Raw genomic sequence first — 18,746 nt, forward strand, 5'->3', positions numbered from 1 at the left:
TAAGCTCAAACTGTTTGCAGTGAATAATTATGCTAATAGTGTTTTTCTACATAATTTGTGCATCCTTCACAACAATTTACTAGAAAATGTGAAATGTAAATTTGATGCACTACTACAAAAGCTCTGAAAATATGTTTAGTACTTATGATTTTTCCCACTAATTTAAGAAGGCATACAACTACAACATACTTCTACATTTGTACATTTAAATTCAAAGAAATCAAACTATGCTGAAATTGAAGCAGTCATTTTCTTTCATTGTATTCCTATGAAATCATCCTAAATCATATGCAACAGACATGCTCACTGCTTAAACCTCACAATGTTGTAACACAAATTTTACCAATTTGAAAGAAGCTGAACTTACTGCTATATAATAAACTTTGGCCTTTTCCACCAACTTCCAGTTCTTCTCCAGATCAAGATGCTTTTCCTTCTTATAGCAATTAGCAGCAGCAAGGTTAGCTACAAGAGACCTGAAAGTGATTAAAAACCAGGCATTAGATCCTCTTTAACTAACACTACTGCAAATTTCTCACAAAGAACAACATTTCTCAAAGATAATCAAAGATCCTAAGGAACATAAAAGCAATTAACAGAGCACCATAAAACACATACTTTATTTGACCATTTCATAATATTTAAATAATATATTTTAAATCATATATTAAATACAATTTTTATGTAAACCATTTACTAAATAATGTATTTTAAATCCAGATACAGTTTATGTAAACTTTCACTATTATGCTGTTCACATGCCTTCATTTGCTTATAATCAACCTGTGTTGCATTTTGTGATCAACTCCCTCTGTATGGTATAGCATCTGCAGTTTTTCATTAAAACTTTTCTAGTACCTAACACAAAAAGGAAAGTAGCTACTCCAGTTTATCTTCTGAAAACTATTATACCTCACTAGAACCAAAAAGTTGATGGATATGTATGTCTTGCCTTTATCATTTTCCAATGAATAGTTATATTATTTAAAAAGGGGTTTGTGTTTTTTTCCCCCATTACGTTCATATTTTCCTTTAGCAAATGAAAAAGGGTCACGTTGCTACTTTTAGATGATGAACTGTTATAAAAACCCTTGGCTTAGCTGTGCATTACTGGAAAACTACCAAAAACTCATTTGTACTTCATTCTTTCCTAACAAGTTATAACACAAGCCATGGGACACAACTTCCATCAGCAAGAACAAAAAGTATCATATTTACTTTGTTACATGTAAGATACATTCTATTTTAAATCCTCCTTTTCAGCCATTCAATTCAGTCTTATGAAACACACAAAACTTACAGATGTACTCCTAAAAACAGGTCATAAAAAGATGGTTATGCACTAGCTCTCCACTCTGGCTACCACGACCAAATCCTTCTGTGCAATTTTATTATGAGAGTGTTTAATAACACCCAATATTGAGAGAAGAGGAGCTGGGGAAACAGGCACTTCCATGTTGGCACACAGAGTTTAAAATTTAATTTTCAAGATTTAATAGTCATAGGATGCATCTTTAACATTAACCCATCACTGTTTTGTGTTAAGGATATTAGCCAGATAAATAATGTCTAATTACACATACAACATATAGCTATTGCAAACTTTTGCCTTCTCCACCGTGCATACAACTGATGTTGTATGTATCACCCTTTTCCATATAAATGCTAGTACAATCCAGAGGCAGTGGGTCAGAGTGAATTGCTCATCTGCGAGTTATGCTTTTGCCTCCAGACTGAGTACCATCTACAGCCATTAGGAGGCAAGTAAACTGGGAATTCTTAAAAATTTATTCCACCTCAAAACAGCATCTTTACACTATCACCATTTCTCTTTGTCCTGTTCAATAAAAAACAAACAAAAGCCCGAAAGAATCTTATGAAGACAGCAACCAAATCTCCCTATAAACTTTCTGAAGCACTCATCAGTGACAATCCCTGTAAGTTAAACAGATCAAGTATATAAAAATCAAACCAAAAAGTTAGATTAACTTTTTTCTAAATGGATCAAAATACATAGCACAGTTCTGTGTCATTTCATCCCAGGAATATGCTTCGGGCGTGTCTCTTTAATTCTAAAGCCTAAAGGTAATGAGAAGTAATGTGAATTTGGAAAATTTTAAAAAAATAAATTATAAACAAATAAACCAAGCCTCTGTAGCAGTACACATAACAGGGCAAGAAGTTTCATTCTTGATGAATATTATCAGTGCAATGACAAGAAGTCCACTGGAGAACCAAGTAAAACCAAGAAAGACATGTGCATAACTGTGGTAATTTTCTGTAAACCAAATTTAAAAAGCACATTAAAACTTTCAGTTTTGGCAAACCCATCAAGGACCTAGCCGGAAAAATCTTGTCTGTCTACGTATGTTGCTAAGTAAAAAGCAGTTATGTTCCAGAAAACTAAGCAAAGACTCTCTGTATGTTTCCTTTCACTTACCACATGCCCCTGAAACTGTAAACCTAGCTCTCTGTGGCTACATCCAACTGTAGAGATGCTCTGCACATGATGTGTAATAAAAGATTGTTACACTGAAGACAAGCACCAAGCTTTTCCAAATTAAAACTGTAAGTCTAACAGCAGTAAGTTCAACATGTGGGACACAGAGAAGGTAGATGTTTTTTTCAATGAAATATGGTAATTGGATACAGTCAGAGTGCTTCAAACCAAACAGCTTAATGGAGACTCTGTGCATGTGGGTATTTCTGAGCAGAATGCACAAATCAAAGTCACAGATTATGAGGGAGTGTAGGTACTACTTCAGAGTTTAATCACGCATTAGGATTTTCTTGAAAAGCTCTGAGAAAATGTCGTGGTTTAACCCCAGCCAGCATCTAAGCACCACACATTCTCCCCCACCCAGTGGGATGTGTGATGGGTTGACCCTGGCTGGACGCCAGGTGCCCACCAAAGCCATTCTATCACTCCCCCATCCTCAGCTGGACAGGGGAGAGAAAAATATAACAAAAGGCTTGTGGGTTGAGATAAGGACAGGAGAGATCATTCCCCAATTACCGTCACGGGCAAAAAAGACTCAGTATGGGGAAAATTAACTCAATTTATTACAAATCAACCAGAGTAAGGTAATGAGAAATAAAGCCAAATATCAGAACACCTTCCCTCCACCCCTCCCTTCTTCCCGGGCACAACTTCACTCCCGGATTTCTCCACCAAGTCCCCCCCAGCGGCACAGGGGGATGGGGATGGGGTTTACGGTCATCACATGTTATTTTCTGCCGCTTCACCTCCTCAGGGGGAGGGCTTATCACACTCTTCCCCTGCTCCAGCGTGGGGTCCCACCACGGGAGACAGTCCTCCACGAACTTCTCCAACGTGGGCCCTTCCCATGGGCTGCAGTTCTTCACGAACTGCTCCAGCATGGGTCCTTTCCACGGTATGCAGTCCTTCAGGAGCACACTGCTCCAGCGCGGGTCCCCCACGGGGTCACAAGTCCTGCCAGAAAAACCTGCTCCGTGGGCTCCTCTCTCCGCAGATCCGCAGGTCCTGCCAGGAGCCTGCTCCAGCGCAGGGTTCCCACAGGGTCACAGCCTCCTTCGGGAACCCACCTGCTCCGGCGTGGGGTCCTCCCCGGGCTGCAGGTGGATATCTGCTCCACTGTGGACCTCCCTGGACTGCAGGGGGACAGCCTGCCTCACCAGGGTCTTCCCCATGGGCTGCAGGGGAATCTTCACTCCGGTGCCTGGAGCATCTCCTCCCCCTCCTTCTTCACTGACCTTGGTGTCCGCAGGGTTGTTTCTCTTACATGTTCTCACTCCTCTCTCCGGCGGCTGTTTTCTTCCTGTCCCAACTTTTTTTCCTTCTTAAAAATGTTATCACAGAGGCGTTACCACAATCGCTGATTGGCTCGGCCTTGGCCGGCGGCGGGTCCGTCTTAGAGCCGGCTGATATGGGCTCTCTCGAACACAGGGGAAGCTTCCAGCAGCTTCTTACAGAAGCCACCCCTGTAACCCCCCCCGCTACCAAAACCTTGCCACATAAAACCAATACATTCCACCCCTCGCCTCTGTGCATCACATTTTTAAGAACTATCATTAAAATCTACATTCATCACACAAAATCTTCACTCACATCAACAAAAATAATTCCCCACACCAAAATCAAAATAATATCATCACAAAACCAACAAAAAGTGGACAATTTACACACAATCCACCCCTCGTCCCTTCAGCACAATTACAACAATAAAAATTCCCCACTCATCAAGCAGCTCTTAACTCTCTAGCTGCGTTCAGTCCATGTTTTGCCCATGACGGTAATTAGTGAATGATCTCTCCTGTCCTTATCTCGACCCACAAGCTTTTTGTTATATTTTTCTCTCCCCTGTCCAGCTGAGGATGGGGGAGTGATAGAATGGCTTTGGTGGGCACCTGGTGTCCAGCCAGGGTCAACCCATCACAGGGATGGCAGAGAGAATCGGAAGGAAAAAGGTCAAACTCGTGGGTTGAGATAAGAACAGTTTAATAGAACAGAAAGGAAGAAACTAACAATGATAGCAATAATAATAATGAAATGACAATAACAATAAAAGGATTGGAATATACAAAACAAGTGATGCACAATGCAACTGCTCACCACTCGCCGACTGATGCCCAGTTAGTTCCCAAGCAGCAATGCCCCCCCAGGCCAACTCCCCCCAGTTTATATACTGGACATGACATTACATGGTAAGGAATACCCCTTTGGCCAGTTTGGGTCAGCTGTCCTGGCTGTGTCCCCTCCCAACTTCTTGTGCCCCTCCAGCCTTCTTGCTGGCTGGGCATGAGAAGCTGAAAAATCCTTGACTTATTCTAAACACTACTTAGCAACAACTGAAAACATGAGTGTGTTATCAACATTATTCTCATACTGAATCCAAAACATAACACTATACCAGCTACTAGAAAGAAAACTAACTCTATCCCAGCTGAAACCAGGGCAGAAAAGAAAGCGTATTAGTATTGCTAAGCTAGAGTATTCAGAGGGGTAATCACAAATTAGGTCAGAACCCTTTCCTGCAGAAAGCTACACAGAGTTATCAGAAACAATGAACATTCACATCAGGGCGTCTGGAACATAAATATACACAGCCACTTACTGGGAAAACCAGGAGTGCCATTAGCCAGCTCCTCCAGAAGAGACAAGAAAGCTGAATTACCTGAAGAAGGAAGTTAGCACGTACCTCAACTGGAACAAGAGATTAATTAGTAAGTAGAGTTATCAACTGGGGCCAGGTTGAAGTGATTCTTACAAATATAGAAAATGCTGAAAACCAAGAAACAATCAGAGGGTAATTAAAGATTGAGAATAAACTTGCTCTCACTAGAAGAGGTGGGGTTGCACAATGAAGTCTTTAGCAGCAACCATCGGCCATTTTTGTCTATCTCCCACAGAAGGAAATAAGTCTCTTGTACTCTCTGCACTCTCACAAGCACACTCTAAAACAAGTGATTGAGATTAAGCCACTGTCTTTAGTATTTGAGCAAATGGTTGATATTAAGAGAAAAAAGTGTTTTATGTTAGCAAATAAAAAATATGACTTAATAAATTAAAGAAGTACTTGCGGACATTTTTATGAATAAATTTACCTAAACTTTTAAATTGCATTGAGATGCACGGCAAAAGATGCACGTATTTTTCCTGAATTCATGATGTATGTCTATTGACAGTCTGACTCCAGTTTCCCATCATGTCATCTAGGAAATGGTGATTGCTACAGGATGCATACACAGACACTATGTGACTGAAGAGAGAGAATCATAGACCAGAAACAACTTTATTGCTTGTCTTCTCTTTGAAAAACTGAATATGGATCCTGGAGATGAAGGGGCAAGTCTGCAGACATAACTTCAAAACTCCAGATGAAGATGAATGAACTTCCTTCCTCCACTGAGTATGTACATTCACTCCTGAGAGTAAGACATTATGTATGACATTAAATTGGGAAGGACAGGTTGATAAGCTGGAGGACAGGGCTGCCTGTCATTCAGTGGATCTTCAATAGCCTGGAGAATGGGGCTGGCAGAAACTTGAAGGCAAATGCAAAGTCAAGCAACTAGAATGGAATAACTCCCACGCAACAACATAAGCTGAATGTTGACAGGGTACAACGCAGCTTTGCAGAAAAGGACCTGGAGGTTCTGGTGGACCACGTTTGGAACATGAGTCAGCAGTGCACCTGCACAAAGAAGGATAACTGCATTCTGGCCTACATGAGCAAGCATGCAGCCAGCAGGACAAAGGAAGTTATATATTCCGAACAGAGGAAAACCCCTGGTCTGCAGACCTCATCGGGAGTTCTGTCTCCACCTTTGAGCTTTCCATTACAAGGAAGACACCGACACAATGCAGTGAGTCCAGCAGTGGGCCATCAAGATTATGAGGGGGCTGGAATACTTAACAAACAAAGAAAGGCTTGGCTAAGCCTTAAAGAAGGGGTTCCTAAGGGGAGACCTTCCTGCTGTCTTCAAATATCTAATGAAAGTTTACAGAGAAGATGGAGCCAGACTATTCTTGGACACAAGAAAGAACAGACACAAGCTGGAAGAAGGAACATTCCAGCTGGGTATCATCAAAAGAATTTCTCCCATGAAGAGTGGTCAAACACTGGAACAGCTTGCCCAGAATATCCTTGGAGATATTAAAAACCCAGCTGGACATGGCCCTGAAAAACATGACCTAACTTCAAAGTTGGCCCTGCTTTCTGCAGGGGTTTGGACCAGATGTTCACTCTAACTAAAATTGTTCTAGTGTTCTACATGTTATATGGAAAATTCTCCCTCCTCTGACTCTCAGTTCAGTTCATGTTGCTGCCTATTGCCTTTGCTAATTCTGCCCAAAACATTCACCAAGAAGTTTGGCGTGGATTTTAATAACGGGGCTGCTATCTTACCTTAATAAATTCTGCTAACTCCTGATACTGCTTTGAAAGGGAAAGAGCACTTCCTCAGGATCCATGGCACTGAAAGCCACAGAGGTAAACCAAAAAGGATAATGGCAGATATTTTGCTCTTATTCAGAGCCAAAAAGAAAATATTCTTCAGGGTAACCAATAGCATTTTCATTATTGTTTCAATATCTAGTATCAGAAAATTTAGATATTGGCAGAAATCAGGGAAGGTTCATGTGTGCTGGTAACATCTCAAGATTAAGGCAGACCTGACTGGCTAGTTTTGAAACCTTTAAAAAGTCATGAGGAGGTAATCAGTAAAGAAGTAATACATAAGTTCAAGTGTTGTGGGTGGAGGGAGAAAGAAGAAAGCAAAGGGCCATGCTCAAGATAAATGCCTATTGTCTTCATTATCTCTTTCTGAAATTCTTGGTTTTACTGATTTTATTACAATACCCCAAATAAATAATTCTATAAATGGGTTCTTACTTATGGAATGCTTTGAACCATACCAAATACCACAAAGACATTGCTCATAGTCTACAAATATAAGAAAGGTTGAATAGAGTTTTGGAGAAGTGATTTTTTTATATAGCAAAGACCATCCAAAAAAAAGTAGCAAATGAAAACATGAAAGACAAAATTCAGAAGAAATTGTTAAGATGTAAACATACAGAGTTACAGCTATTAGATGAACATCTCAACAACTGAGGCAGAAAAAAAAAAATCACTTTTTTCTTCCTCTTGTATAAAATCAAATTAACTCTTTCAATCAGGCTATATGCTGACACCTATCCTCTTTAAACACATTATCACCTGAAGTATATTCTTCATTTGCCAATCAAGTATATGCCTCACATGTCAATCAGGTTTCCCATATGCTGCATAAACATACTTGTTAACCAGCTTTTTTCTCCCACATATTTTCTCACTCCAGAGCAACTGGAAGCTATAGAGTTCAGAAAGAAGTAGTATATTATTATCTCACACTTTTCTGCCGTAATAGAACTGCTGTTCTCTAAAAGTATATTAATACCACCCAGCCCCAAACTATGAGCCAGGCAGTCCTGTGTTGTCTCAAACCAGTGCTAATACTTCCCTTATCATTCAAATAACAATTTTTCAAGGCCAAATATTCCAAACAAATTAGGCTCCACACTATGCTGAATGCATTTATATCTTCAGAAAATATCAAAGGCCCCTGACCTGTTATCACTAGTGATGCAGGCAGCACAGGTTCCTGTTGGTTCTTCACTCTGCTCATAGTAATGGGCATCCACATGAGCTTCCTCAGCCTTCTTCTTTAAGATCTCCCCAAATTTATCTTTGCCAATGCACCCAAAGAAAGTTGCAGCTTTGTAAGGGCTCTGAATCATCCACTGCAGATTGACAGGGAAAACAAACAAACAAACAAAAACAAATACAAAGTTAGCATGCCTGGTATATTATTTTTTGCCATTTTTTTTCTCTCCACTTTCCATATTTAATTCTGTGCTTACAGAGCACTGTGACATACAGAACAATTCTATGCCTGAAGTAAAAAAAATCTGGTACATCAAGGAAGGGAAGGTCCAACAAAGAATAAAAAATTAACCCTTAATGATCCCGCTAAGTGTTTAATACCTAATGTAAAACTTAAATACATATAGTTCACTATCAAATAAAGTAGATTAGTATGTTTTTACAAGGTATTTCAAAATAAGTCCCTTGCTCAAAGGAGATGCCCCTACACTTACAATTAATCAAGCAACGTATGGTATCTTCAAAGAAAATTCGTAGAAAATAGAAGACAAAAGAAACACCCCCCCACCTCACCCCCCAAAAAACCAGAGAGATAGCATGTGAGGAAAACAAAACATCTGAGAAATCTACGAGGAAATTGTGCAACATTCACAATATATATAAAAATTAAATGGTACTGAAAATAACTATTTGTGTCTACCATTTAATTATATGCAAAAAAGGAAATGCTCCCCATTTACACTGTTAAATCACGCATGAAAATAGCTATCTCCAATTTTATTAAGAGCAGTTCCGTCACTTGAATTGTAAAGAAAGAGTGTAGCTGCACAGTGTTGCTAAGGTGCCAGATTATTTCATAAAGCTCCTCTTTTATTAATACAAAATATGTATCACTCAACTGTAAATGTAACTCCATTTTGTACTAAGTTAAAAAATAGCATTTAGCAGCACTGTAAATCAAAAGTGAACTAAAAAACCGTGAAGAACCAATCATAGGCCCTACTCTGCTGGTAGTGAGTCAACCAACTGAAGTGATTATAATTCACTCTAATTACAGTCAGAAGGCTTATCCACTCAATCTATAGTATGAATTAAAGGCTACATCAATTTACTGCTATACTAAAACCCTACTTATAATTGTTTCCTAATCAAGATTTAAATAAACGATAATGTCTCCATTACAAAGCAGCATTAATGGTAGCTGTGGGTTGTAGAAAGGTCAAGTAACTGAGTTGGAAATACATGCTTAGTCACATCTTTATTACTTCCAGCTCCAGAGGAGAGAAAAAAAAAAAAAAATCTTTAGTCATGTAAAAGTCTTCATTAATAAGGCAAAGGTGGACAAAAGTTGCAAGGTCTCTTTCCTGCAGTAATTTAATATATATAAAGTTTAAGTACAAAAAAGACTCTGTCGTCAGATGGTGGCAGCATTCAATCTCTCATTCATGAAATGCACGCTACATATGCTCTGCTAATGTATTCCATATCACTCTAAATTAATATAAATTAAGAAAACCCCTAACAAGAGAATTTTCTATGATGTCCTTGTATTTTACATACATTTGCATATACGTAATACACATTTGCAGTGTTCATTCAGGATGTCTTAGGAACAGTAGTCTTTTATATTTTGAGGTATGGTTAAGTAGAACAGATTATTTAACAAGACTAAAGATGTTGTGACCTACTGTAAGCAAATATGGAACCAATTTCTACACTGATAAGAACAGAAGTACCTGAAGCCTTGTGTCCCATGTTGAAAAGCATGCTTTACTCTCACAAATAACAAGAATTGATAGAGATCACTATGAACAGCATTTAGCAAAGCATCAAACCCCAACAATTCTTCAAAAAACATAAGACTTCAAACTGCACCTTAGGCTTACAACATTTTATCAAATGACATAACTTTTCCATCCTTTATATATAAAGTCTGACAACATTTGGAGCAACAGTAAATAATATTTCACATCCACCTTGGGAAAAAGAATTTCTGTTCAAGTATCACAGTTTTGGCTATTGGCAGCAGCTCAGTTTGAATTCAGATGTGATACATGCCGTAACTGTCACAATGCTTACTTGAAATGTAAGTAAAGTTATTCTTGAGAATCAGGGGTCACGAGCTAGGATTTCTTGAGATGAACCTCTGTATATTGTGCAGACCACTTCTATAAGCAATGGTTCTGCTCACATGCGTGATTATTTGAAACACAGGTTTATACGGTGGGGGAATATTCCCACTATATAGATATTCTTTTCATTTGAACATCTGAGCTAAGTTAGCCAACACTGAGGAAGATGGAAAAGTAGTTCAGCAGTGTTTCTGGAAAGATCCTCTCATCACAGATCTCCAGTTACAAATACTCCTAGCTTCTTGGAACTATCTCCCACATATTCCCACAATAATGGTAGTGAGGTGTTGCTAGTTGCAGAACTCCCCCAAACTGTTCCTCTTTTCCTCAGCTAAAAGGCTACATATTAGTAAAGGCAAAAAATGGACACCACATCACAAACTTGATGAAACTGAACTATAGAAATATCTCTGTGGTATCGCATTGAAGTTGCACCTAGTAGAATGAGTCACAGCAGGCATTTTTTGCATACATGTGAAAAAACAAGAGACAAAATAACATCTTCAAGGTAGACTCTGGAGTACTATTTAAAAAATTTGACCCTGGATTCGAGTTTAATTTTTAATAACCTGATATGGAAAAAACAGGCTTCTATGGGCTATTTCACACACCGTTGTTATTGTTGTTATTAGCAACATTTTGGCTAAAACGCTCTAAATGGGAATGGGGGTCAGTCATCATAACACATTTATCACCATGAAACAGTCATGCAGCGTTATAGCCGATATTAAATGAAGGCCAATAATGAACTGCACAGATAAATGCAAATTCTTTTTATAGATTTATGTGGAATACAAGATTTAATTGAATGAAAAAGACTCTAGACAGAAACGGAAAATGACCCAGCTCAGCAGGGACTTGCATAATGAGTTAATTATCTAGGGTTTGGCTAGGCAGCAAGGCAGCTATTAACTAACTGTATTGACAGTCTGGTCAGGAGAGGCTGGCTCCTGGCCACACCATGAATCCTCATCATCACCCAAGGGAATCTGAGGCTGTTAATGGCCCAAAGACAGAAGTGTCAAAAGTAGGAACCTATCATGAAGGAACAAGACAGCCTCAAGAGTGGGATACCACAAAGGAAACTCAAAATCTAAAGTGGTTTATGAAATCTAATGTGTTTCTCCATCCTAAAGTTTTCTTCTGTCAACGCAGCTTGGATATCAGTACACACAAGGACAAGCCCTGAGCTTTTCAGCTAGGATAAGCATCCATGACAGAGGAAGGAGCATGGGAAATAGAACACTTTTCAGATGTTCTCTTGAGTTAAACAGATTGCATTTGCCTTACATTTTTGTTGTACACAGCCTGGTAAACTAAATGTGTTTCTTGCCTTTAGTATAACTCTGTCTTAAAATTAGGCTGATTTCAAACTAAGCATCATCTACTATCAGATTACCCTATCCCTACAGGCACATTATTCCTTATGATCAAATACTGAAGCCAGCACTTCTAAAAGAGGCCAGCACCTTGGACACTCAAGGATATATTAGAAGGTGACAGAACACTTCTCTCCTTATTTCTATGAGGCTAACTTGGGCTCACAGTAGTATCTGTTCAAGTGTTTTTTCATGGTCACAGTTAACAAGGTGAACTCTTTGGCATGCTTTAGCTATCAGAGAAATATAAGAACCTTTGTTCCAGGGAGTGGGTGGCAATTGCAGAGAATGGCATTGTCTTTTCTTGCAAGATGCTGGGATGCCAAGAAAACTGGGTAACAAGTAAAACTGAAGACTCAATTGTGACTTTGTGAGACTGCTTGAAGTTAACTATGTTGAACTCTTTCACATCCGCAGACTCACCTATCTCCAGCTGGTTAGCAAATGGCTTTGGAAACAACCTTTCCTCTGAGTTACAGAAGCACTTCTAGAAGCACTTCTTCCAACACTAGAAGGGACTTGACTTTGATTGGCTACTCAATGCTGTCTTTTGAGAACAATATTCAAGATGAGATGACAGAGTTACCTGAATGGTACCTTACACCCCAAAAATAAAAAAATGCCCCTTCATATTACATGAAAGAAAACCTGTGGTCTTAAAGAATTAAAGAAAGGGAGAGAACTGAGCTCTTTGATTTTTATTTCCCAAGCTTATCCTATTTAGCTTGAGAATGCCATGCTTCTGCCACAGGGGCAGAGACCAGTACCCCATATCACAACACTTGATCTGCATTCAAAGCTTTTCTTTGTTGTTCCTGCAAAGTTCAAAGGAGGACCTCTACTTGAAAGGCAAAAAGCAGCAAAACTAAACAGTTGATCTCATTTACCTTACTATTTCCAGTTGCAAAGATACTTCCCCTGCAAAAGAAGAGTTTGCTGCTGCTGGGTCTCAGTACACAATCCTGTAAAACTTAAAAAGAAACTCCATACTAATGAAGCTTAAGACAGCTTTATAGCCCTCTGACTAAAACAAAAATCCTTCAGGAATTATTTCATTTTACTCCAACTCTATGCTTTGCTGTAAGTGCCACTGTTAACTGGACAACATCGATAATCAGAACAAGGAGTCTGACAAAGACTCTCGCTATCGGTTCCACATTGTTCTCCATCTGAACTCCTTAGCTCCCGAATTCTTTTTTAAAGCTGCAGCCACTAGCGCATTTCCACATCTGTCAGTTGTCTTAAACTAACAATGCCAAAGCGTATGAAGCTTTGCTTAGACTGACATACCTTCTGCACATAGGAGTTTTCAGCTGTAGACTTGAATCCTAAATGCCTAGGAACTGACAACACAACAGGAAGCATTATGCCCCTTCACAGTGAAGGATCTTCAAAACTCATTAACACTGAATACAGACATCTGAAGTGCATCTGAAGTACATTATTTGAAGCTGGACTCTTCTCTGCATGATCTGTCAAATCCGATCTTATTTTAAATTGCAGCTCACAGAGGAGAGGACTCCAAAGACCTAAAATTAGCTAAGACTTAACATGCTTGCTAAAATCTAAACAATGTTAGCAACTACTCATGAAGCACTCTTTATTAGTAAATCAGAACAGAAATGGCTTCTTTTTATCCAGTGCTATTTGGATTATCTCTTATTTTTATATTCTGGATTTTAGAATGAGCCCATTCACTTTTCAGAAGGTTTCACCAGTCTGTTGTACCCCTAGGACACATCACCAATTATATACACAGTCCATTAAAAAACTCTTACAAATATTTTTAGAAATATTTTAGATGCTAGAAGAAAATAAATCACACCTCATCTTCGAAAACCAGATAAAATGAGAAAAAGTGGGATCAAAAACCTAAATCATTATATATAGCTTAAAAACATGAGAACCTGACAATATGCAAAACAATCCTAAAAAAAGACATTAGTACCACTGTTCCAGGTGAGCTTACTTATTTCTTATGAATGATGTGATACACCTCAAGCACAACTGGAATGCAATATTCTGTTACCACTACATATATTATATCATTTAAAATCCCTACCATGGTGGGTTAAACCCAACCAGCAGCTAAGCCACCACCCAGTCACTCTCTCAATTCTGCCTCCTGGGGGCATGGGGGAGAGAATTGGAAGTGCAACGGTGAGAAAAAAAATGCATGCATCAAGATGAAATGATGCAAAGGCAATCATTCACCACCTCCCACCAGCAGACCGATGCTCAGCCAGTCTCCAAGCCATGGCTACCGTGGAAAAACTCCCCCTCCCTTCCTGCCCCCACCAGTTTTATTGCTGACCATATTCCATACGGTCTGGACTATCTCTTTGGTCAGCTGGGGTCAGCTGTCCTGGCTGCGTCCCTTCCCAACCTCTTTCCCACCCCGCAGCCTACTTGCTGGGGCAGCAGAATGAGAAAACAGAAGCGGCCTTGATGCTGTGCAAGCACTGTTCAGCAATAGCTACACATGCTGTGTTAAACAACACTGTTTTGCTGACAAACCTAAAACACAGCACCATATAGGTGCCCATGAAGCAATTTAACTCTGTTCCAAGCAGACCCAGCATACCTACTACAGAATCACTGTTATGAGAACACAGCATCAAGACCCTGGAAAACGGATGAGATACTACAGTTTTGTTCCAACATCTTTGGTATCTTTTTTCCTTTTCCTTTTTTTCATTGATCAACATTTAAAGATTGCAACAGCTATTATCACATAATGGCCATGTAAGAAAAAAATAGAAAAGGAAAAAATAAGCTTATCTTTATAAAAGCAGGCTTGCAAAAAGGAGCCCCATGTCCTGTACAGTAATTCTTCCACCATTAGCTGAAGCTGCCAAATCTTGCATGAGGAAGCCATATTGTTAAAATATATGACAACACCCTCAAGCAACTTCCAGTCAAATGAGATAAAAGTGATAATATTTTTTAAAGGAAAAGACTAGCTAAAGCCTTGCACTGAGACCAATATCTAAATCTTATTGGGATCTGGTTCAACATGTACTATCCAAATCTCTGCACAGGAATATCTATTAGCTATAGTGTGGCGCCACAAGTTATATTTTGCTATAGCTTTTCAAATTAAGATGTCTATCAAAACGTTAATCATCCAGGAGCAGTACTTCATTCACTTCTACATTTAAAAACACAAAGCTAACAAACTGCCTCTTAACAAAATCTGTAATACAAATAACTATTTTCAGTGCTGCTATTCTTTTGTATTCCATTTCCTATTCTTTACCTCTTGCTCTTCAATTGCTTTTCCGCTGTTTTATTTTTAGTCTCGTTTGTAAGCTTCTTGCTGTACAAGGAAATACAAGCATATTTTCTGTAATTAAACATGGATTAGCTGTATTCCAAAGTTTCAGTGTGGCCAAAACCTAGCTCTCTCTTTTATTACACCCCTTAAATGTTGGCCAGTCTAGGCACCTAATTCCAATATTCCTTACTCCATCACCCTCTTATCCTGTATTTATAATGCTACAGTTCTGCCTCAAATACCTGAAGTGCTGCAGCCTCTCTTCTGAAGCTCAATATATGTTTCTGAGGCCAAAGGCAGAATGTCTCCTGCAAGATCTTACAAGGCACATAACTGAGACTGCAGCTGGCCTTGCATCCGTTCCCCATTTGAAGCACAGAACCTCAGACATCAACTACCTCCTCGTTGTTTGATCTGATGTGTCACTCCCTTTCCCTTTCCGCAACATTAATGTGGTCCCTGCTCAAAACCAGGTAAAAGATGATACATCTACAAAACAGGGCTGGTCTTGCCACTTCTTCATCACTTAGATGACAGTTACATGAAGGGTATCACAACAGTAAGAATTCCAGGTTTACTTGGGAGTCTTCTGCAGCTGTTTCAGTGTATACAACTATTTATGAAGAAATTTGCTAATATTACAAAGCTATGTATGAGGTAAGGTTTAAGAGTATCTGTATCAGTAAAAGAACTCAAAGATAGTAGCTTCCTTGCTGAACACTGTGTGTGAAACATAGCAAAGTGGCAAATAAAGTACAACATAAAAAAGTCTTGTTACGCTGTGTCTAGAAGCTGTAGTGTTAAGCTGTTAATGGAAGCATATTAACAACATGAAAATGGAACACCATACTTGTGTACAGTTAGACAAACTCATCGGGCAACTGTATGCTACTGTTAACCATGCCTCAGCCTTCTCTACCTGTAAAGAATTAGCACTCGCTTCCTAGAGATACAGGGAAGACTGATAAGCATTTTAAAAATGCCTTAAATTTCTCCAGTGTGAAACACTGTATATGTATTTAAGTACTAACCTGTAAGTGAAGTTGATATTGTTGCAAAGTGACATTTTAGGATATTTCGCATGTGATTTTGCATATCTATAACCTCAAAACAAATCTTCCTTTTCAAAATGCATGCATATGTCACTCTCACTCCCCAGCTAGATGATGTGCAGTCTCAATGAATACACCCACACTCAGAATGACAGCAAAAATTCCACAAGTGAAGAGACTTCTTTCATTGTCTGTCAGCACAAAATTCATAAAGCACAAACTGTAAACAGCTGCCTATCAGCTTCTATCAGCAATAGTATCAAAAACAGATGGCAAAGGTCAAGTCAAAGTTTATTGACAATGATGAACTTTGACAGCCTCTATTAAATTACTTCTTCCTTTAAGGTGTATGTGATCAAAGCAGCAGAGAGATTTTCACTCAGTCACATAACAAGCTATTTGTTGAGATTGAAACATCTGGTCAATATCTCCTAACACTGCAATTTCATGCACAGTTAGCAATAGGGTACATCTCTTCTTCTTACAGGGTCCATAAGGGTGGCACATATGGCCGATCATTTCATTCAAAAAGGTTTCAATTCCAGGCATTACATACAATTGTCTCTATGCTTTATAGTATTTTAAGTCTACCTACCATCGTTTTCCATCATCACTGCTGTCTGCTCTACTGGTTGCTATAAAAGCCCACAGATATGACAGAGCACTTAAAGCTTAACAGCTTTTGACTACTGGAGTTAGAAGGCAGTTAAGGCAAGGGAGTTTTTAAAGTGGCAGGTCTTCAACTATCTGTTGACAAGAATTCCCAATGCATTAAACTATTTACCAAAGCTCTAGTAACAAAGATTATAATTTTTGTTGTAATAGCAAACCCTTCATTTATGAGGAATTCCCAAGCAATTAGAGATCACCCTTTTTTCCAATTTATAAATTATTATACATTTTACACACATAACATAAAACACACTATATTTCAAGTCAATGTGTGAAAATTGTAAGAATTTGATGAATCATAATCCTATTTCTCAGTCTGAAATAGCAAGAAGAGACAAAATGTTATCTATCCCAAATGCTGAGAAATGCTTGCCTTTAAAATTATGCATCTGTGTTGCCACAGCAACAAGTAAGGGGTAATGTAAAATGTACTTAATCCTTCCATTTCTAAATCCCAATCTTTATGGTCAAAAGAGAAAGAAGGGCTAGTTGCAAGCATGCCTACAGAAAGTACATTCCAAAGAATTTTCAGTTAGTATTAAATAACCTCCATTTTTATTCAGTTAACAGTTGATTTCCACATCTCATTCCCATACTGGCTGACTCCAAATAGTATCTGAACCTTAAAATTTACCTAGCAGTTGTAGGAAGACATTGACTCTAAAACTCCACAATATAATTACGCATCTTGCCCAGGTGCTGCACCAAAGGCATAACAGAGGGGTGGGCAGAGAAGGGAGAAGGTAGACAATCTCCATGTGGGAAAATCTACAAAGTGCTTGAACAGAGACATCCCTCAGAGATGTCACTGAAGATGCCTGGGCATCTGGAGAGTGTGCTGACTTTCGGCACTATGGCATTTATTCAGTATTATCTCATTGTTCTGAAGGAATGGGGTATGTAACCTAGACTTAAAAAAAAAAAAAAAAAAAAAAAAAAATCAGAATTGTCCACTAGAAACTGATGGGTTTAATATAAATGTCAGGATACGGCTTACAGGTAACAGAACATGTTTACAGGTTGTAAACATGAGCCTAAATAAGAGCCTGTCACACCATGCCACAAAGGCAGACAATCAAGTCAGGAAAGCAACTAATTAGCTGTCACTTAATTTCTACACCAATGCTGTTAGTGCTAAGTAGTTAGTTGGATTCTAACTGTTTTCTCATAGGAGTGCAAAGGAGGAAACGTTCCGTTCCAGGAGCTCCAAACAAGTTCAGAAGTGACAGGATTAGCACTATTAAATTGCAGTCTTTTTTCAAAGAAACCCGCAACAACCCCACCCAGTTGCAAAGGGTGTAAATTCAGCCTAAACTTAATTGTATAGGTACAGCAAGGCTTATAGCATTGTGGTGGAGCATTCCACGTAAGCTGGTAAGGAGTTTATTTCTTCCAGAGTTAATAAAGAAGTTTATCCAGACAAGATTAAGAGAAAGAAGTTTAAAAAAAAAAAAAAAAAAATCTGGTGTCTCTCCTCGAACTTTCTCTCACTAGACTAGGAGCCCTCTGAATGACCAAGATGAAACTTTGGAAAGGTGATATTAGGCTTTGAGTTGACCCCATTAAGAATTAATATTTCAGGATTGGCCTCTCCTAAGTCTTATCCCATATACTCCATCCACAGTTCCACATGGAAATGCCCTCCCTCCAAGGTTCAATATTCGTAAGGAATGATCCCTCTTCCAAGGAAGAAAAATGTGAACGAACCGAAAAATTACTGCCTTAGGACACGCAAGTCTCAGAAAAGTCTCTGGATTCCTCACGTGTGACTTCCCACCACATTTAGTTGGAAATGCTCTATGTTCACCAAAGACTGTGACCGGCACACAGACCAGCTGAGATTCCAGCAGAATACTGGATCCACAGCGCGCATGTGAACAATGATTTGGAGGAGAACTGACACATGTTCTCACAAAATAATAAAAGGAATTGCCATAGTATTCCCAATAGAAGTACTCACTTCCTCAAAATTATAATGTTTTATGTTACTGAAACAAATCCATTATTATGTTTATCACTATGTGTACAAACATTGGTGCCTTACCTTTAACAGTTCAGAAAGGAACAAGAATCTTTGGATAAAGTATATACTTCCACATTTCTAA

General features: G+C 38.8%; 1 protein-coding gene across 2 annotated transcripts in view; it reads right to left on the minus strand.

The window, feature by feature from the left end:
- ADK (adenosine kinase) overlaps window positions 1–18,746 on the minus strand; it is a 298,584-nt gene that overhangs the window by 151,363 nt on the left and 128,475 nt on the right. For both annotated transcript variants that reach the window (XM_069796300.1, XM_069796301.1), the window contains exons 5-6: window positions 8,094–8,266; window positions 368–476 (exon numbers count right to left, since the gene is read on the minus strand). In XM_069796300.1, coding sequence (XP_069652401.1) covers window positions 368–476; window positions 8,094–8,266 — 282 coding nt within the window. The remainder of the gene's footprint in view (window positions 1–367; window positions 477–8,093; window positions 8,267–18,746) is intronic.

Source organism: Haliaeetus albicilla, chromosome 11, assembly GCF_947461875.1.
Source record: "Haliaeetus albicilla chromosome 11, bHalAlb1.1, whole genome shotgun sequence".
Taxonomy (NCBI): Eukaryota; Metazoa; Chordata; class Aves; order Accipitriformes; family Accipitridae; genus Haliaeetus; species Haliaeetus albicilla.